Genomic DNA, 23,600 nt, shown 5'->3' with positions numbered 1-23,600 from the left:
TTTATGAACCGATTTTGATAATTCTTTTTTTTTGTTAAAAAGGAGATATCCCTAGTTTGGTACCATGATAAAGAAACCAGGATCTGATAATGGGATCCCAGAGAAATCGAGGGAAACTCTCAAAAATCCGCATAACTTTTTACTGGATGTACCAATTTTGATGATTTTTAATTTAATCGAAAGCTGATGTTTATCATGTGGTCACATTTAAATTACATCGAGATCTGATTACAACTTTTGGAGTAATCTTTGATAATGCGTATTTACTTGACTATTTTTTCGTCTACCTATTTTGTATTACTTGTCGATATAATTGAAGTCGGTTTTTCTTCGTTTGCCTGCAAACACAATTATGTTATTTATTTATAATCGTAGGTTGAATGTCGATAACCGTTTTGACGTGGTTGTGCGTGTCATACTGTAATAGCCTAGACACCGGCGATTCTGGTTCGAATCCTACTAGGGGTAGATATTTGTTTTGGTAAAAATATTTGCTTTCGGTCTGGTTGTATGTCCTCATGGATTTCGCCATCGTGCCTCGGAGAGCATGTAATTCTCTCGCTCCTGATACACACTTAATAGCGATCGTTAATCCTCGTACGAGAATTTACCAGCAAACAACAGAGGGGAAACGTGGTGGGTTAAGTTTTGAACCTTCTTCTGTATAGAGAAGAAGCATTTGTCCAGCAATGGGATGTTACAGGCTCATTCAGTTTAGTTTTGTTAAATATAAGTAAATTTCAAGTGACCTAATTTATACTCTTGTTGCAGGAAAGGCCGAGTAGTCCGAAAGAATCAACCTCCTTTCCGCACAGGCATCTGTGTTCAAAGCACAGTGGAGGTCCCAACCGGAGACCGACAGCAATTGTAAAACTTTCATTGTCTAAAGCACATTGTCTACTTGTGTATTAAATTTTAAGGTTTGTAATAATGTATTATTAAGCTAATTAGTTCTAACATTTATCATGATTACACAACCGTCACTAATTTAACGCATTGTTAAAATATATATTATAAGATATCGCAAATGTTTATATAATATTATACATAAAATCAACAGAATATATAAAAAAATAATCTTATTATTTTATTAATTAATGTTAAAAAATGTATTTATTTATTTTATTTATATACACTTTTGCACACCAACACAAAAGTAAAATAAGTTTAATTAGGTAAAAAAAAATAATAATAATAAATTTGCATTAGTTGCAACAGGCGGCCTTATCGCTAAAGCAGCGATTTCTTTCAGGCAACCTTTGGGCAGAGGACTAGAATTGATTGTTATTGGGGATATGGGCGCAAAATAAGTGCTATCAGTCATAAACATAAGTATATATTATATATTTACATACATACACATATACATACATATACCTACAAATACACAATGTAGTGCTGCAGTGTGGTAAATTAATCTCTGATCCTTCTTCTATATGGAGAAGAGTCACCCAATGCTCAGCAGTGGGATGTTACAAGTTGAATCCACGACTATCCTTAACTTGGTCTGTTATTTTGTTAGTTTTAACAATTTTTAACAGTAGAGCCAAAAAAAGCTGTTATATAAACAAAATCATGTCCTTTAAATTCTTAAAACGTAGGACCTACATCTTAACTACATTTCCCAAAAGTTCGTGCTTCTATACATAGATTATATTGTTTTGTTTCTAAGGCTCAAGATTTCACACGGATTTAGTTTGAATCCTCTATGAACGAAATCCTATTTCCGCCGAAATCTAAGTAAATTAGTATGAAAACACAAACGACCGCTGCCACGACACGATCGCTGTCAAAATCAATTATGAAGTTAGTGGCAGTCACGAATCAGCAATTGTGATATGGCTGGCTGGGGAAGTACGTCAACCCTACAGGAGCCCCAGTTAGAAAATGCTGGTCTCTAGTAGTATTGTGTTGCTGTGGCGAGTAAGACGACCAGACCTCCCGAAGAGGAGGGGAGGGGTCAAGTAAATGTCATTCATTACTCTATTCCTGTGTATTGCAGTTTTATTTTTTATAACATATATCTTATTGTAATAATTTATTTTTCATTTTACGTAGTTAAAGATTTTACAAATAGAGGCACAGCTCACGGTGTGCTTCACAAACATTGAAATGATTTTTTTTTATGTCACTAGGTCGACAAACAAGTGTACGGCTCACCTGATGGTAAGTGATTACCGTAGCTTATAGACGCCTGCAACACCAGAAGCATCGCAAGCGCGTTGCCGACCCACAATCCCCAATCCCCCCCCCCACGAGCTCTGGTCATCTTACTCACCAACAGGAACACAATACTGCTTGAAAACAGTTTTATTTAGCTGTGGTCTTCTGTAAGGTCGAGGTACTACCCCAGTCAGGTTGCTCCATATTTTAAGCAGGAAATTCCTGCTGTGCCCTACCTCAGTTAAAATGATTTTTTATCTCATTTATACAAATAATAAAAATATTAGTTTATATATTATTACATTACAAAAGTGTGATTGAAAAATTCTGCAATCAATACCCCTACGATTTGAGACTTGAACAAACACACATCCAATACCGTTTAAGCGCATTTAACTTTCTCTAAACACATGTAGACGATATTGAATATTTGAATAATTAATGGAGTTACGTTATAATAAAAGATGTACCCGTGATTTCGTTCGCAGTTTCAGGTTTTTGTATTGTCAGCTGATTGTCTCTTTCCAAAGATTGATGTGTAATATTTATCTTCAGGCACTATATACGCTTAAGCGTTTAAGGGAAGAAACCCCTGATTATAGGCTTAAACTTGCTTTTAGGAGAATTTCTTAAAAGCCTATTGAAGCCGAGACCGTGAAATGTTAATTTAGGTATTTTTAAACGAACGTTCGTACTCCTACGCAAGCAATGTCAACAACATCATATGAGTAAAATTTAAAGAGTATTTCAAGTGGTTGTAGAAAATTGACATTTTGATACAAAAACATATTGCAAAATCTAATCTATATAAAATTTTATAAAGACGAAAGATTTGTTTGTTAATTTTGACAGAGTTCTTGTTCTACAAAAACCAATTTTAATAACTTTGTTACCATTAAAAACCAAAAGAATATATTTGAAACATCACATAACGACGAGTCTTCACAAATTTTATACACATTTGCTAGTGGTAAAGATTCTTTGCACTATAGCGGGCTATGAGATTCAATCTCGTTCATGCCATATTATATATATCTGCAGAAGCTACAAGTTTGACGTGATCTGGATATTGTAGGTATACCGTGTTTTCGGGAACTTTAACGAAGGGTTTCATTTTACTGAGGGCATTTGAAAATATATAGTAGACACATACGCCGACATAGGTGAAGCCGCGCTGGATTGAAGTTCAAAATAAATTTATAATTATCCCACGATAGGAATAACGATTGCTAAACTTATTTCAAAGACTTAATATCCTGTTTTTTCCTTGGTATTGGCATTAAGACTCTTGACATTTTAGACGTTTTGCCACTTATTCAATTAATAGCTATCATACATAAGTATTGTAAAACTAGGTTGAGGATGTGTTTGTACATAAAAATATGTGAGAACTACATTTACATAATAAAAAGACATTCTTGATATATAATCCTATACTTATGTACCAGGATTATTTCAGACGTGTCTTGAAGTAAATACCGCATTTCGCTAAACGCAGTGTAAGGCATATTGTATGTAGTTCGTTGGATCAGTAAATAAGTGGAGTAATAAGTATATATGATACGAAACGCTCACTGAACTGGATTTGTAGTAACTATGACTTTATTATAAGCGTATAGTGTGTCTCACGTGGCTCGCCATTTTGCCTACTTGTACCTTCGGCAACGTACTTCATTTGTTAATCCTGGTTTTTTTTTATTAAATACTATTTTCATATACTTTTTAATGCTATATATGTTACTATATCTAGTTTTTAAATGTAAATCTAACGTCCTGTGCTGGCAGCATTTGTAAAGGTGCGGACTGAAAAGCAGCAATAAGCTGAGTCTACGACCTTTTCAGCAGCATTTTTTATTATAAAATCTCTGTAAATTAGACTAAGAAATCTTTTGTTTTTTTATGCTTGGTGAATAAACGTCTTTATTATATTATTATTATTATTATTATTATTATTAGTAAATGGATTTAAATATTGAAGTATTAATTTTTTATTTTAAGTGATAAATAAATTAAACGATGATGAATAGAAAAAAAAAAATAACGAACAGGAAATGAGATTAATAAATTTTAAGGACCTTTAAATTTGTATAAACTTATAAAATTTTACTTAAAAAAGGTTTGCCTCCAAATCTTTACATTTTTTTTCCACCAACTTTCAATGTATACTATTTATCGCAACGGGGATTCGAACCAGCGACCTTTGACATTAATATAGATCGCTAAACATGAAACCACTCATTTGATGAGCGAAAACAGTCACATAATTTATCGCAATCAAAATAAAAAACAATCTCCTTTACACAATGTGTATTATGCGCTAATGTTGGCATACTAGACAAACCACCTAGTCTCACTCGCGTTTGATATCACCTATAGCTGAACAAATGCCTCCTCCCTTTTACCTCTGTAGATCAGGGAATGCAAATAGCTTCTCAATAGATCTAATTGGAATCGTGGAATTTCACAAAAAAAGTTATTGCTTAGTTCACAGAGTTATAAAATAAATAAATTTCTAAAATAAAAGTAGCCTAAGTTCTAAACATAAGCTATCTGCCAATGAAAGTCCCGCCAAAATCGGTCCAGCCGTTGCAGAGATTAGTCGAAACAAACAGACAGACAGACAGAGAGAAAGAGACAGTCAGACAAAAATTGTAAAAAAATTTTATTTTGCACTCCAATTTTACTCTAATTTTATTTATTTGTATAAATAAATTGTGTAGTGAAGTTATATGTTGATAGTAAGAGTTTTAAAGGAAAAGTTTATTTTATTCATTTTAGCGCATTTAAATAAAAGCTTGTTTATTTTTAAAAAAGTTTTTTACTTCTAATTCACTTTGATATTACAAAAGTGTATAAGCGTACGGTTAGCCTGATTTTAAGTTGCTACCGTAGCCTGTAGGCGCCCTAAGACATTAAGAACATCAAGGGCGTTGTCGACCTTACCGTCGATCATCCCTAGGAGCTCTGCCTACCTTACTCACCTCAGAAACACAACACGAATTGAGATCAGTATTATATAGTTATGATCTTCTGTAAAATGGAGATACTTTCCCAGTCGGGCTGTTCCACACTTTGAGCAAGATATTGCCTTATGTGTCCAACCACAATAATTTTTTTTTCTCTGTAAAAAGAGAATTGGAACTTGGAACTTAACCCTTTATTATTTAACCAACTTTGCCTCCGAGGATTGGCCGCGAGTGAATTGTGGCTGTTCGAATTTCTCCCGTTAAAATATAGCCTATATAACTTAGTAATAAGGTAGCATTTCTCTAAGGAAGGAAATTTTTAGAATTTCGTTTAGTGTTTTTTGATTTTATACATTACAAACAAAACATCAAATATTTTTCTGTTTAATATTGGTGTAAATAATAATTATACGTCTAGAACCTCACATTGAATATGTCTGCTAGTTCGTTAAAATAGTAAAAGATCTTTTGTCTGTCAATGCGTTGCAAATGAGATGTTACCGTAATAGGAGTTGTATAACAGCCTATTCCTATTTCTTATGCGCGGGCGCAGTGTCGCGTTAGATATTCAAATCACATGTTATGATATCGATAGGCTGAGGGAAAAGATCTGGTTACGTGTACTAATGTTTTGTTTGATATATAATACGCAATGTTAAATAGAAACTTTTTTAGATTATTGGTTTTTTTTTTTTAAATTAGTTTCAGCTTCTTAAATAAAATTAACATCTTCTTGGAACATATTTAGTATTGTTTGGACACATCGTTTTGCGAACTGTAAAGTAAAATCTTGTTTCTATGTGTGAATGCGTGCGTGCTTATGTGTGTGATATAATAATTATCTAAATTGTATTAGTTCCAAACTAAATTGTTACAATATAATTATCGATTTGAAAATGATTTTTCTGTTTATATTCTTTATTTTTTAGTAAAGCTATCGTATAACTTAGATTATATATTTTCTTTATCATGAATATTCAAGCAAAAGTTATTGTGTCACTATCCAAATTGGCATTCATTGAATCGCAGTCGCGTAGGATATTACGTAAAAAATTAATAAATAGTCAATTATCAGATATTTTATGTTAAAATCGTAAAATGAAAGCTTGCATTAATTTAAAATACTTTTAATTCTCGATATTTATTCATATTTTATTATAAAAACTTTTTATAATCAACACATATTTATTCTCAAAAAAGATATGCTAATTTTTGCTACTATGTGTAACTACTGTTTTACATTTATGTATAACTTAATTTTGTTTGAAATATATGGGTATTGTTTGGTTTTAAATATGTTTAATGATTACAATACATAGGAGTCTGGTTTTAAGTCCTTATTTATAAGCATTTTTAGTATCGATGGAACCATAAATGTTTTTTTTTTGTTAAATGTATCACGGAGAGTGGTGGGTAAGTGAAAGAGAGTGGGAAGGGCGTAAGACAAGAAGTAGTCGATAGCTTGTTCTGATAGGGTTTTTAATACCGTTTTATAACTGTAATTACTAAATTCACTGAGGTAGGGCATAGCGGTAACTATCATGCTCAAAATCTGGAGCAGCCCGACCTGGAGAAGTACCACGGCCTTAGAGAAGATGACAGCTAAATAATACTGCTATCAAGCAAGTGTTTCTGTGGTAAGGTGACCAGAGCTACAGGGATGACGGTTATGGTCGGCACGCGCTTGCGATGCTGCTGGTTTTGCAGGTGTTTGAAAGCTACGGTAATCGATTACCATCAGGTGAGCCGTACGCTTATTTGCCGACCTAGTTATATAAAAAAAGACTTAATAGCCATAAGACAAATAACAGCGTACAAATTTTAGATTTTCAATTGTTTAAACGTAACATATTGAACACTACGTGACAACGAGACGAGGGAGGGTTCGGCATTAATTTTGGATCACATTTTTATACCGCTTTAGTGGCATGGTGTTTTATTTTTTTATTTATTTTTATCATATAACAAATAAGGATCAAACAATATTTCTACATTTAGGTAGTTTTACCAAAAAATCATTACTTTAAAGATTTTAAATATTTTTGTAGTAAAACTACTTACGCACGCTTGACCTAAGCTAGTGAATGCGTTACGAGAGTGTCACAAAATGTGTGATCGGGCGAGGCGAACGGAATTTGAGAGAGAAATATAAGTTGGTTGTGAGTCGTGTGGTCTAAAGTACACTCGTTTTTTGTTTTTGAAGTGAAATTTCTTTACGTACGCTTACGACTTAGGGAGTTGAGAGGAAGTTGAGAGGGAGATTAAGTTATTGAAGTTAGAAAGAGATATTACGTTTCGTATATTACTGTCGGAGCTTAAAAAGTTTTACTTCAGTCGTGTGGTCTAAAGCACACTATTTTTTATATATTCGTAACAGTCAAATTAATGCGACGGCTAGTTACTAGCACCTTCTTTTAAAAAAAAACTAGACATGCTGGGCTTTGAAATTAGTTAATCGATTTAAAGATTTAACTATAATACTAGGCATATTATTAATTATCATAGTTCAATGAAAGGCGTCTAATTGAATGGCTTTTTCAGCAAATTGACTGCAACATATATGACTAATGTATATGATTGCAATAGCCTTCTTGTTAAGTATCGATTGCGTTAGAATGTTTTATTTTGTGTTTTTTTTACCTTATTATTAAATTACACAATATGTACAAAAGGTGTTAGGCGTTGATAAGTTATTATAAGTTTAATTTTTGAAACAATAATTAATTAGTTTTTGGAAATTTAATAAAACGTAATAATAAAATAAATAATCTAATGAAATACGACTCTAATCCATTTATTAAAATACAACTTTTTATTAAAGTTGGTATTTATTGATGTTCTAAATTTAACAATGTTGTTAGGAAAGGGAATGTATAATATTACTGATCGACGAATAAAATTTTCCATAGAATTTGATTTCCGGTGAGTTATTTATACAACCGTAACCTGTTTTAAATAGAAAGGTATTTTATTTTATTAGTATGTAATCTGCAAATACCATGCAAAATAGTTTTATTAAAAACTGAAACTATATTGACCGTGCATACCGGGGATATCTATATTAATGTAATAAAATTATTTTTGATTTGAATACGATTATATTAAGATCGATTGGTTCAACTTAAAAAAAAATCGTGGAAAAAATGATGTCATAAGAAATACTGTAGACTATGAAACAAAAGTTGTGCTTCCTCGCAAACGAAAACAAGTAATACAACGTAATTAGACGCAAAAAATAGTCAAGAATAGAAATAGTCAAGTAAATACGCGTTATCAAAGATTACATACAAAAATTATAATTGTGTTTACAGGCAAACGAAAAAAAAAAAACGACTTCAATTATATCGAGAAGTAATACAACTTAGGTAGACGAAATAATTAATAGTCAAGGAAATACGCATTATCAAAGATTACTCCAAAATTTGTATATGTATCAGATCTCGATGAAATTTAAATGTGACCATGATATGACACATGATAAACATCGTCTTTCGATTAAATTAAAAATCATCAAAATCGGTACATCCAGTATAAAGTTATGCGGATTTTCGAGAGTTTCCCTCGATTTCTCTGAGGTCCCATCATCAGATCTTGGTTTCCTTATCATGGTACCAAAATAGGGATACCTCCTTTTCAACAAAAAAAAAAAAAGAATTATCAAAATCGGTTCATAAACGACGGAGTTATCCCCGAACATACATAAACAAAGATATGTACGGTCTTAGTTTTACGAAATTTAGTAACCTCCTCCTTTTTTTGAAGTCGGTTAAAAAGTAGTTATCAGGACTCAATCACATTTAAATGAGAGTAAATGTCATGTATCAGCTTTGGAATAAATCATTAAAATCGGTATACCCAGGTAAAAGTTATGCGGTAAAATACAACATAGGTCGACGAAAAAATAATCAAGTAAATACTCATTATTAGATATAACTCAAAAACTACTTGTTAGATCTTAATTAAATACTTCGAGCCAACTGGAATTAGTCGCAATGATGGCAAGAGACCTGATGGACTGACGTTGGTTCCCTGGGAAAGGGGACGGGCGCTTTTGTGGGACGCAACCTGCGTTGACACACTTGCTCCGTCTCATGTCAGGGAAACAGCCTTAAAAGCGGGAGCCGCAGCGGAAAAAGCTGAAACGACTAAACGGCACAAATATTCGTCACTAATTCCAAATTACATCTTTGTGCCGTTTGCAGTCGAAACACTTGGACCTTGGAGTAGCAGTGCTAAAAAATTTTTAAATGAGATAACACCTCGCCTTATTGCCTCCACTGGTGACAAGAGGGCTGGTGCATTTTTTGCCCAGAGAATCGGCATAGCGATTCAACGGGGAAATGCTGCCAGCATTCTTGGCACAATTCCACGCGGACATGATTTATACCAAAACTATCTGTAAATATTTAGTTCTTAAGTTGTGAATTGTAAATATGTATAATATTTTGTATAAATAAAGTCAATTTACAAAATTGCACAAAAAAAAAAAAAAAAAAAAAATTAAATATAAATGGGACTAAATAAAACGCACCACCTTTCGATTAAAATTTATATCGAAATCGGTCCACCCAATCAAAAGCTCTGAGGTAACATGCATAAAAAATACATTCGCATTGAGAACCGCGTTCTTTTTTTGGAACTCAGAAATACGAATTAATTTAAAAGTTTAGAAAATACCCCGATCAGTCTGACTATATATAGAATATAGATGTGAACAACACGCCTCATTCTTATCTCCATACGTAAATTATACTACCAAGAAACGTTTTACGAACAGAAGCGATTGCAATTCTAATTAAGTAATTGTACATTCAAAGGCGCCCTTTTAGTCCTAGCGACGTGAATCACTGTTACTAAATAGGTCACTTTCTATTATGTTAATTGTACGCACTAAATTTATCTCTTTTCCATTGAGTAAGATGATGTTTAAGATATAAATAGATCGTAAACAGTTGACTAAACAATACATTGACAATCTCTTCCTTGTTATACGGAATATGAGATACTGTGGAAAGTTATGATCTTTTCATGCGTAAATAGATTATTCAAATGGGAAATGTTCAATATTAGCTTAGTTATGGTTATTTATTAACCGATTTCAAAAAAAGGAGGAGGTTACTCAATTCGACCGTATATATATGTATGTTCGGGGATAACTCCGTCGTTTATGAACCGATTTTGATAATTCTTTTTCGTTAGAAAGGAGATATCCCTACTTTGGTACCATTATAGGGAAACCAGGATCTGATGATTGGATCCCAGATAAATCGATGGAAACTCTCGAAAGTCCGCATAACTTTTTACTAGGTGTACCGATTTTGAAGATTTTTAATTTAATCGAACCGATGTTTATCATATGGTCACATTTAAATTTTATCGAGATCTGATTACAACTATTGGAGTAATCTTGGATAATGCGTATTTACTTGACTATTTTTTCGTCTACTTACGTTGTATTACTTGTCGATATAATTGAAATCGCTTTTTCTTCGTTTGCCTGCAAACACAATTATTCTTTTTGGTGATAAATAGTATGGTACAGATGGTTTCACTATTATTATTTGAGCATATATTTGTGTTATTTGTTTGTAGTCTCGTCTAACTTTGAATGAATATCCAGAGGTAATATATGCAATAAAACGTCATGCTATGACTGTATTGGCACAGTCATAAATGTGTATCAAGTGAAGATAAAAATCTTAATAGACCTATACGGTGGACGTTTCTAAAATTTAGACAATTTCTTAATCAACGTGAAGATGTAAGCGTGTTATTACAGTTCGACATTGGTTCATAAATCATATATAACAAGTTCGGAGGACGCTTACGATCACAATCTCTGCTATACACCGAAGTGGGCAGTGTGGGCTCACGTGAAGTAAATTTTTAAATTGACAAGGTCCAACATATAGTTAACATTTTGACAATACATTTACTAAATGCTAGCTGAAAGCGCTTTAAAGTGCTTGGAAATAAACACGAAAATCGCTCTTAGCTGAAAATATAGACATTCAAAATTATACTTAACTTAATTTTATTACAGTACTTTTATTTGTTTCATCGTAAAAGTTTACACATGACAGTAAATTGTCTATACATCAATGAAATTTAAAATTAATTTAAAAATATCTTGTGTTTATCTAATTTGGCTATTTATATGTCGCAGCTACATACTCGTAGATAACAAAAAACTGTCAGTTAAAAATGCAAACCCAAATCCAATCCATATTGCCATCATAATCCAATCCATATTCCAATATTCCAAAATTAAAACCCAGTCTAATAACATTGCACTTATATAATCTATCAAATCTTTGTTCAGAACATTCGAAAAACATTATCTTACTCGAAGTGCTTAGTTAAGTTACGTTCAAGTCATCGTTTGTCTAGATCTTGATGTTCACGTTTTAAATTGAATTATATTTGAAGGTTATACTTTCATTTTTGTTGTGGCAGTCTGTTTTGTGGGTATTCTGTAACAGTAGAAAGGATACCTAACGAGGAAACATTAAAAGTGTAATTTCTTTTCGTCCGTCTTTTCCGTAATGATGTAATAAAGATGTCTCTAAAGAGAATTAAATGTATCATCTAATAATAAAGTGCCTTTGTCTGTTTGTTATCTTTATTTCTGATAATTTATTGAAGTAATATTTTTTTAAAATAACAAGAATTTTCATGATCATTTTGCGTTCATCATAATTTGTAATGTGGTTTTTAACGAATGTGAGTAATCAGCAGATAATAAATTGATCATCCATTCGATATTTCGGTCTCTTACTCATATTATAAAATGACGCTATCTATAATATCTGTTCGTGCCAATTTTCTGTACGTACTGCCGGGTATTAGAATAACACCATTGTGTTTCTTTCCTTGATTGTTAACTAATAATTTATGTTTTAGTTACTTTTAATGATATACTGTTTTTTATGTATGATTAGTTCAGTAACATTCCACTGTATAGGCCTCTTTCACTATGCATTTATAATAGTGTTCTTTTACCGATCAAGTTAGATACGACATATTGATTTGAGCCAATTATCTTCAGATAGTATTACCATCACGTTCTACTAGTTACGCCGTGACCTACTCCTCAATGCGAAAGTTTTTGTTGATAAATGTATGGTCACTCATAACTATCTTATAAAAAATTACAAATGTTTTTGTACGATCCTTACAATCATAAATAACAACATAATAATAACGTATGAACTGCAACTTTTACAGACATTTAAGCATGTGATTTATGTATATACGTCTTAATATATCTACGTGAACAAATTTGCGGGTATTTCGAAAATGAGAACTATAAGTGTTCCATTAGCTGATTCTATTACTTAACGTGTAATATCGTCGCAATCATCACAGTAGGACTTAAACCATAAACCTAAAAAGCTATATAATTTCCATTAATAATATTATATTCGGTAATAGAATAGTTATCTGTATTAAATGTTTATTTATTTATTTATATATCTAGGTCGGGAAACAAGCGTACGGCTCACATGATGGTAAGGGGTTACCGTAGCTTATAGACGCCTGCAACACCAGAAGTATCGCAAGCGCGTTACCGACCCTATCCCCAATTCAGGAACTCTGGTCACCTTACTCACCAACAGGAACACAACCCTGCTTGACAACAGTATTATTTAGTTGTGATTTTCTGTAAGGTTGAGTACTTTCCCAGTCGTGCTGTTCCATATTATGAGCGGGAAATTTCCTGCTGTGCCTTTACCTCCGTTAATAATAAGTAAAAGTTGATAGGTATATTATAGGTCATTGATTCGTCTAGAAAAAACTAAGTCTGTGTGACTCAAGATGGTCTAATTTTATCAACTTTTTATGTAATTTGTAATCAATCATAAAAATATTTTATCCAGTGAAGGGGTATCATTACAAATATTACCAGTAATCTTGTCTGCTTCCGTATACGCGATGACGAAATTTCCGGTAACGCAAAGGGTCGTGGATCTGATTATTATCGTTTGTTGCGAATGTTTTTGCTAGATTCGGGTTTCTGTTCTTGATAGAATCTTCTCCTCATCAAAACATCCTAATGAAGATCTGGTTAGTGTAATAGCTTTTTAACTGACTTCCAAAAGAGAAGGAGGTTCTCAAATCGACTGTATTTTTTTATGTATGTTACTTCAGAACTTTTGACTGGATGGATCTTGGATCTAACGACTACTTTTCGAGTTATATCTAATAATGCGTTTTTAATTGGCAATTTTTTCGTCGACCTACGTTGTATTATACCGCATAACTTTTTACTGGATGTACCGATTTTGATGATTTTTAATTTAATCGAAAGCTGATCTTTATCATGTGGTCACATTTATATTTCATCGAGATCTGATAACTACTTTTTAAGTAATCTTTGATAACGCGTATTTACTTGACTATTTTTTCGTCGACCTACATTGTATTACTTGTCGATGTAATTGAAGTCGTTTTTTTTGTTTACGAGTAAATACAATTGTTTTTAGTCTCGTGAACAAGACATTCGCAGTTAATGTCGAAATATCGAGCACCGCAAAATGAAAAAAAAAACACATGGCCCAAATATCCCGTTTTTGAATAATTTTAGTGTAATAGTTATAGTGAATCTGGATTCACGTTTCTGCAGTAGGTTCTCCTACCTATTATTTTAAGATTTCATTAATCTTTCGACCACAGTAATACAATTTCAGTCCACTGATTGAAGCTTATTTATCATAAAATGGTGGAAACCATATTTTTCTTTGTATAGTGCGACAAACATAAGTTCTCGATCAATCCATCTTTACAATCGAGCTTACAAGGGTATTATCGAAAATAATTCAACCTTATATTTCTTTTATTAAATAAATAAGCACACATGAAACATGATCCGATTATATACAAAAAATAGGGACACTCTGGTTCTCTTCATGACGACATTCAGAAAAATATGTAACTAATTATTTTGTTATTTGCGATTCAAATTCACACTCGAAATATACTTTATTTAAGTAGGCTTATATAAGGATTTTTGATTCATCTTTTTTATACTACAAATAAGCTTTTAGCAATGCCGTAGCTTATGGACGCCAGCAAAACTAATTAAAAATAATTAATAAATTGTAAATTAATAAAGGCTTCACACTCAACGGCCTACAGTAGGATTTTTTCCTGTGTTGGGGGTCCGGAATCACACACAATACACAAGCACAACGCCCAGACCATGACAAACATCTATATGGCTGATACAAATGTCTGTCGTGAGCGGGAATCGAACCCGCGACAGCCAGCGCAACAGCCAGTGCTATGACCGCTGCGACAACACGTCGTCAACATACTAGGAGCATAACAAATGCGTTGCCGACACTAGTCCCGACCCTCCTCAAGAGCTCTGGCCACCTTATTCACTACAGGAATACAATAATATAATAGTAGTTACAAAAATTCAAAAAAATTATATTACACACACATACAGACACAGACATTACAATATGAACCTATGTGTTAATATAATAGGCCCAAGTATATTATTCAACGTTTGAAACTGAACGATTACATAATGTGAAAGGTATGGAAAAGGTCAGGCCCTGGGCATAATTACAATCACTCGTATAAATCATAATAAAATGTTTGTAAGGATGTTGTCAAACGTATTTAACAGTTTCAGTAATTTCAAAAATGTCATTTGATGTATACATTTGTCATAAGTAGGTTATTAATCTTGTGCTAAGGGTAGCGCAAAAGCCTCCCGACGAGAAATTTGAATGTGTGACCAATAGGGTTCTCTTTAGGCTACCATACCATGTAATGCCCCGCATTGGGGGGGGGGTATTGGGAGTAGGGCCAGCAACGCGCTTGCGATGCTTCTGGTGGTGCAGGCGTTTATAGGCTACGGTATCCGCTTACCATCAGGTGATCGCTAGGCTTGTTTGCCAACCCAACTGTATAAAAAATAATGATTATTAATCTGGAGTTCCCACTTCGGGTTCTTTCGTGTATAGCCAAAGCTCACATGTGTGAGCCGTTCCTTAATATTCATTCGGTTATATGATGACCAAGAATTATGATTTAAATCAAGTACTAGTGGTAAATATAAATCATTAAAACTTCCATGACTATAGGTAAAGTCTTTTTTTTTCAATCAGGCTCTATAAGTACTGCGAATCGGGAGAACACAATGTTTTTTTACGTTTTCCGCTTAGATTAAATTGATAATCAGAGCTCGATTGGTAAATACCAGTTATAACTTTTATTTTTATAATATATTGGGATTCCCCACAGCGTCACCATTTAGTGTCCAGGTAGAATATACCGTTCCTACCGTACCTAACCTAACGTTATTCCGTTTATGTTAGGGTTTTCTAGTCTGGGCTCTGAGTGGGCTTTCGTAGGGATTTTCTACTGAGACCCTGTTGTGACTGGATTATAAAAAAAAATGAATGAAGCTTAACAAACAATGTGCAGTTACAACTCGATCAAAGTTAATTCGACAATGAGTGATGATGAGATTATTTATTATTTTGAAATCTTTCACAATAGAAATAAGTTCGCCCTTGCATATAATTTTCATCGTAACCACTAACTAATGCTGCTAAAGTGTAATTAAGAATAAGTAAATAAATAAAGCAAAAATAATTACATTACGATATATCAACAAAAAACATTAAAATTATGTAAAAAAACGTTATAAATTCTACCACATATCGTTTATCGAACTCGTTCTGTCTTGCAAACGTGTGACCGCTTCAAAACAATAGACGCTAATATATTATTTATTGCATAACAATAAAGACTGGTATGGCATGCACTTGATATGTACTTGCGTAAGTTCACAGTTCAACGAATCCTACTCTCTCTGTTGCTTCAATTATAATATTGACATGAAGGAAACAGTTCTTAAGCGCTAGTTACTTAACTATTGCTTTGCCTGATTACGCTTTCATTCCTCTTATTAAGTTAATACTTACTGATACTACTGACTTTGTTGGCATTGCTTATCATATGTGTGTACAAAACTACTGAGTTACCATTTTATTAAAATTGTTTATAAGTTCATCTAATCTACACCAGATTTAAAATTCGATCCCAAACTTCGCAGCTGTAGAAACTTCTTCCAATTCCGTGAAAAGGCATTTTGCATGATATGGGAACATATTTGACAAACATTGAGGTAGTTCAAATCTGATGTAGCTCAACTGGGAAATGTACCTTAGGCTTACAGAAGATCACAACTAAATAATAACTGTTCTTAACAATACGAGGTGTATTATTTCAAGTACTTTTGTATGAGTAGGGTAGACTAAGCTTGTGGGGAGGTCAGGAGTATGGTCAACAATGCGCTTATGAAGCTCTAGTATTGCACGCACTTATTCGCTATAGTGACTGCTTACCACCAGGTGGACTATACGCTTGTTTGCTACCATAGTATAAAAATATACAGATGGATAAAAACATTAAATATAATTTTTTAGCTTCTTGTTTTTTTTGTTGGATGCCCTGCAGAATTACCTATACGTATCCCTTAGAAAAATTTTCGTTTTAAGCGCCCAGCTTAATTATCTCTCGACCTTTTCTAAAATCTCACTTTATTAGTAATCTATACTAATATTATAAAGCTGAAGAGTTTGTTTGTTTGTTTGAACGCGCTAATCTCAGGAACTATTGGTCCGATTTCAAAAAAAAAAACTTTCAGAGTTAGATAGTCCATTTATCGAGGAAGTCTATAGGCTATATATCATCACGCCAAGACCAATATGAGCGGAGTCCAAGCGGACGAAGTCGTGGGCAGAAGCTAATATATAATAAATGAGCTAATAATATCAGGATTTTGATACCGAACCATTTAAGTGACGGTTTTTGTATAAGCCTGGAGCGACGGTTTTGTAATAAGAATATCTTGGTGTCGATTACTCATGCCTTGCTTGTTTTATCTCAATTATGTTTACGTAAAAGGAAATGATTACGTATGATATATTACTGGTATATGAATGTTTGTTTGATAATATTTTTTTTCCAAGACAGTAACAAAAAAGTCAACCTACACAGCAAAATATAATTAATAATAATAAAGAAAAAAAAAACAATAAATGAATTCGAAAATATTTTTTTAAATACGAGATTGTTCCGTCAACCTGCAGTGGAGCAGCGTGGTGGATTAAGCTCCAATCCTTCTCCTACATGGAGAAAGAAGCCCATGCTCAGCTGTGGGATGTCACAGGCTGAATCGTTGTCAATGCTTTCACTACGATTGTAATTGCAGAAAAGCGTTCCTGGTTTCTAAATATCTCTAAAATAAGATTAATTAAAACCGCTCTAGTAATCAAATGTATAAATTGACAATAAGTAAAAGTTACAAAACTTTTTCAATAAGGTATTAAGAGTTCGAATTGAATCTATTAATTTTTTATCATTGAAGATTTAATAAGTGAGTAAAGGTCAGTAATGCAAAATGTGAGTAATTGTGACACCAGCGCAACTAAATAGATAAACGATATATTATTTTTAAATATCAAGTGTTACATTCAGTATTTGTATTGATCTTAAGAATGTCACTTTTTTTTCTAAAAGTTCAAAATTATTTCATGTGTTATATTTATCATGAATCTTTTGGTGAAACACGAAGGTATGATACTTGTATTTGTAAGTAATTATTGTTTATGATACTTTGTTTAGTGACCAGATAACTTGATGCAACTTTGTTTTATTTGTTGATTTTACGTTACGATTCTTGACAATCTGTCGAATTAGATATAATATTTTAAAACCGAAAAGTTTGTTTGTGCAAACGCACTAATCTCTGCAACTGTTGGTTCGAATTTCAATATATTTTTTTGTATAGAATAGGCCATCGCGTGTGTAAGTCGCCCAAGTTATTTTTATTTTATTTTGTTTTATTTGTTGTAAGTTGCACATTAATGGTTTAAAAACATTTTAGAAGATTTTTTTTAAATAAACGTGCGTGAAACCGCGTGCACAGCTACTTACACAGCTTATATTAGTTTTTGGGTTATATCTCAACTAGCGACCCGCACCGGCTTCGCACGGGTGCAATGCTGTTACGATCAACTACAAAAGATACGTTAGAAACCTATAAAATTATCAAAGTCTCTATCATATTAGGCATGTTTATACTTATAAACCTTCCTCTTGATCAACCTATCTTTAAAAAAAAAACCGCATTTAAATTCGTTACGTATTTTAAAGATCTAAGCATACACAGGGACAGATAGCGTACATTAATATTTACTTCCCAAGACCAAACAATCCATTATTTATACTAGACTTAGAATATAGAAAACAAATTTTTAGTGACACAATGAACTGTTAAAAGATAGTAAAAAAAAAGATTTTAGACAATACTAAATATTCACAACTAAACTGGTAATAAGATGAATGATTGTATATTTGAGTCAGTTACGTGCTTTTTATTATCATATGAATATAAAAATCTGAGTATCTTCAAATACAAAAAAAGAAACTGCTTTCTTATATAAAATTTGTAATAAAATGTATTTTATTCTCACGTTAACAAACCTATTCATAACATAAAAGCATGAAACGGTTGAAATAGATAAATAATACGTTATTGTGAGTTAAAGCGTAGAATTTCTCTTTAAAGGAAACTATGACCGAAGAAAGAGCTAATTGCTAACGCAAATACTTGCCAAACGCGTCAGCAGCGGTATTGTACAACTGAATTGCTACTTCATTTGCTAGAGAAGGCAATATTGCAAGCTATTATGTATGTGTTACTGTGAAATTATAAAGCGATGGTTTCTAAGATGTAGCAATTTTTTTTTGGCATATATAGGTATACAATTTATCCATCTTGTGTCCTTAATTTACACTGGTTATAAGGTAATTTTAAATTATCCTAAGAAGACTTAGTTTCGAGGTTACTAAGTTACATTGTCCGTAAAGAGAAGTACCTTTTATTTTATTTATTTTAGGATACAAACAGCATTATGATACAAAAGTATAATATAAGATTATTTAAGCTGAATATGGCCATAACTGCTGTGTGGTTACGGCAGTAAATCATCCCCTCTCTTCCTGTGGGTGTCGTAAGAGGCGACTAAGGGATAACACAGCTCCACTACCACATTGAAACTTAAAAGCCGACCGATGGCGGGATAACCATCCTACTGCTGGCATTGAAATACACAGGTTGAAGACGGGCAGCAGCATCTTCGGTACGACAAAGCCAGCCCTGCGGTCACAAACCCGCCTGCCCTGGTTTTGGGGAGATGGTTGCGTGGATAAAGGTCGCCAGTGGCATCGAGCTCAGTTCAGGTGTAGCCTTTGCCTTAATTCGCTCTGCCTTCTGGGTCTCGATCCGTTGCTGTAGGCGCTCCGAGCCGCTGAGCGTGGACTCGTCGACAGCCGGAGATGCAGGAGGTGTCGGTGTTATGGATTTCGGTCTTAGATATCCGAGATCCTCCCCCCTGTCTTCGTAGACTATGACCTCACTGTACTTGGAGGCCATTAGGCAACCGTACCTATCAGATACGTCACCTCTATCATATCCGACCCTCATCGAATCCACGCTAATTCTTTTGGGGACTCCACCGGGGGTCTCGCTCAACCGGCGTAGCCACACACTAGACTGCGCGAAGGGGGACGTCTCTCCCCACTCGAACAACGCGATGCATTTGTTGTTCAAACGCACCAGACGGTAGGTCGAGTCGCCCTCCCGTTCTTGCGATAGCGCTGTGATTTTAGTGCGCTTTATACTTGTCTTTTGCGTGCTACCCTTTAACAGTAAAGCGAGCCCCGGCGAAATCGCCAGCCGATCGCGTCCTTCGGAACGACAGAAACTTATTCCCATCCTCTCTACTTCGCTACTATCAATTTACGAATATACGATATGCTATCAAAGACAATATGTCTCAAGTGGCGGAATTCCTATTACATTAATTGTTTCTCGAATGTAATTTAAATAATATTTTGACTATATTCAGAAATATTTATCTAAAATCCCGCATAAACGATTAAATATTAACGAATATTTTAATATTCTTAAATATCACTATACTTCACGATAAATTAATATGAATAAAGAATTATCTTATGTATAAGATTTTCGTGTCACAACGTTAGTTACAACACCCCTTCCGAACGGCTCGGAAATCGGTCCAATTTTTATGAAATTTTGTGTGCATATCGGGTCTGAGAATCGGCCAACATTTGTTTTTCATACTCTTAAGTTATAACTGGGGGGATTAAGAGGGTTAATAACATATATGGCAAAACAAAGTTTGCGGGATCAGCCAGTCTTATATTTAAAATTCTCGTGTCACAATGCTAGTTACAATACTTCTCCGAAACGGCTGGACCAATTTTTATGAAAATTTTTGTCCATATCGGGTAGGTCTGAGAATCGGTCAACATCTATTTTTCATATCCATAAGTCATAAGATGGGGAGGGGGGATTAAGACGGTTAATAACATATATGACAAAACAACGCTTGCGGGGTCAGCTAGTAACTTTATATTATTTGCAAGGAAAACACACATTCCATAATAAAAATAACAACAACTCGCGTGCGTAACAAATTTAATTATCCTCTTAAGAAACGTTGTTGCACTAGACGACCCTTCGCAGTTTCACTCTATTTTGATTTAAAGCAAATTGTTTTATATTTTACTTGAGCTTTACTCAGGTGATGCCGCCATATTTTAAATCCTATAATTTTCTTGTATAAACAGACCTCAGAAACAGACTATATACAGACTAAATAACGAAACAATACTCAAATAATAATAAACAAAATTATCTGAGTTAGGAGGATGTTTTATGATATGACTGATAGTTGTGTATTTCGTACGCCCGTCTAGAAAGGTGATATTGATTAAATTAAAGAAAACGGTGCTAGGAGGTAGAGGAGTAGTTTAAATATAAATTTATCTAATTTATTCAAATAATTGGGAATCTAATAATAGGTTTCTACCTCATATGATATATATAATATGCTAGCTAACTCGGAGAATTTCGTATCGCTGGATTTCCGTATGATACATTTACGAAACAAAAAGTTTTTGAAGTTATATTTCTTTTGGCGCGTAAGGGAAAAATGATGAGAGTTAATTTTTAGGATGCGCGCGCACACTGATATAAAAATCCGACACCCTGGAGTTAGCTAGTCGACGAAAAAGAAGTTAGCAACGTGAAGTTAGCTAGCCAATGAAATATAGCTTCTTACGGTGCATACGTAAGTACATCATTACAGCCTATACAGTCCACTGCTGGACATAGGCCTCCACAAGTTTACGCCAAAAATAACGTGAACTCATGTGTTTTGCCCATAGTCACCACGCTGGGCAGGCGGGTTGGTGACCGCAGGGCTGGCTTTGTCGCACCGAAGACGCTGCTGCCCGTCTTCGGCCTGTGTATTTCAAAGCCAGCAGTACACACACTTTTAATTTTTTTGATACAGATCTTGACTTCACAATAACAAACACAAAAAAGAAACATCCAATCTGGTGAATTCGCACGGAATTTTTGTATTAAATAAACATTTTATACAAACAAACGCATTCTTCATTTTAGATTTCTATAAATAAACAACTTTGTTAGTTTTATCAATATATGTGTTAACTATTTTTCCAATAAAACTTGTTTGTCGGTGATGACTGATAAGTTAATGTTCTTTACGTGTTGTTTTAATTAGAGAACCATTCGACACGCTTGTTTGTCATTTTACACTAGCGTTGAGAAATGTCGGAGGTAATGTTACATAAGATAGTGATGGTAGGTTAATCTATTCGTTTCTACGGTTGACTACTAATTTTATTAGACATTATTTACTAATTTTATTACTAGACATTTCTATACGCGTGTAATCTGTAATCCCACAAAATAAGCCTAGGTTAGACATTATATTATTATAGCTATGTTTAACAAGATTGTCTGATTGTAAGTCAATATTGACATCACCTATTAAAAACAGTTCGTGTATATATTTTTACAAGTTTTTCTAGTTCAATAATAAATAAATATATGCTATTTTTGGGTGGACGGTACATCGGACACAGTTTTGCAGAATAGTTATTTGGTGTTTTTATAGACGGTAAAATACATTCAAAGCTATTAGTTATTGGCTTAATGACAGTCGCTTTAAGATTTTTATTGATATACTAAGCTGACCCCAACAAGCCAACTACAAGAACCACTTGACAACTCATCCTAACCAGTTATCCAATCCAATCTTTCCATCCATGCTTTTGCTACCAAATCCAATGAGAAGACTCAAGAGAGCCGATGTGCTGCCTTACTAAGGGGAGATGGAGCAGTGGCTCTATCTATATCTATCTGCAGAGGAGCAGTTTTGCTATATACGCCCCGAACCCCACCCGCCCTTATAGCTTAGGGGTATGAAAAATAGATGTTAGCCGATTCTTATACCTACCCGATATGCACACAAAATTTCATAAAAATCGTTCCAGCCGTTTCGGAGGAGTATGTTAACTAACACTGTTACACGAGAATTGTATATATTAGATATTATAATTCCACCTTATTTATACATGGTCGAAAAAAATTGAGACACTGAAATAAATTTAATCCGTCGATCCTTTGTGAAACAGCCTGGTGATTTAAGTTATAATCGTTCTTCTGAACATCAAATACGATCTTCGTCAGTTATGGGAAATTTACATTATCATAACATATATTATAGTATCTAAATTTATTTTAAGTTGAATTGTTTATTTAAGTCCAAATGTAAAAACTCCGAAAAATTATAAGCATAACGAAAAGGTAAAAAGATTGCTTTGTGAACCGGATCAATGGTTCATTTTGAATGGCTTACACTGTATAGCAATCGATGAAAACATCTTTAGAAATCATAAGTTTTTCCGTGAATTCTTCTACTGTTGGATTTCTTCTTCTCCAAAGAGAAGTGGTAGAACTTTATCCATTTCGCTGATATTTTAATAACTATCATGCTTGCTTTCATATTTATATACAAGAATAAACTTACCAATACTAAAATCCAATAAAGTTAAATATATATATAAATTGTCAATATAGGAATGAATTTTATCAAATTTGTAGTACATTTCAAAACTTAAGCTTCCTAAAGAGGTATATTTGTCGCTCTAGTTAAGATAGGCGTGACGTATAAATAGAGTTCAACTTACTTTGTATTCAACGTAACTGTTTGCTGTCACCGGAGTTCCAAGACGGGGTGTCTTGGAGCTCCGGTGACCGGCTCCGGCTCTTGACGGTATTTAAGTAGGATTTTAAAATACTGTGTAATTTACAAGCTGTAGGATTTCTAAGAAACTGTTGAACTTGTTAAATTTTATTTTTGAAGCCAAACTGGTTTAGGATCGTTGTGATTTGAAACTCGATGAAACGTAAATGCGTCACAATAAAGAAGCAAATACATAAATGTATAGAAGAGAATGAAATAGAATACATTAGTGCTCAAAACGCGTAAGCGACGTATTTGCATGGCGCTTTCAACCCTTTTCACGAGTCCATGGTCA

General features: G+C 33.5%; 1 protein-coding gene across 1 annotated transcript in view; it reads right to left on the bottom strand.

Annotated features, from left to right (window-relative positions):
• Positions 1-23,600, bottom strand: part of LOC123656154 — a 135,028-nt gene that overhangs the window by 44,006 nt on the left and 67,422 nt on the right. Inside the window, exon 9 of the mRNA XM_045591861.1 lies at positions 9,047-9,062. Coding sequence (XP_045447817.1) covers positions 9,047-9,062 — 16 coding nt within the window. The remainder of the gene's footprint in view (positions 1-9,046; positions 9,063-23,600) is intronic.

Source organism: Melitaea cinxia, chromosome 9, assembly GCF_905220565.1.
Source record: "Melitaea cinxia chromosome 9, ilMelCinx1.1, whole genome shotgun sequence".
In the NCBI taxonomy this organism is placed as follows: Eukaryota; Metazoa; Arthropoda; class Insecta; order Lepidoptera; family Nymphalidae; genus Melitaea; species Melitaea cinxia.
The sequence above is the reverse complement of the archived record's forward strand: the minus strand, read 5'-3'. Positions and strand labels throughout refer to the sequence as shown.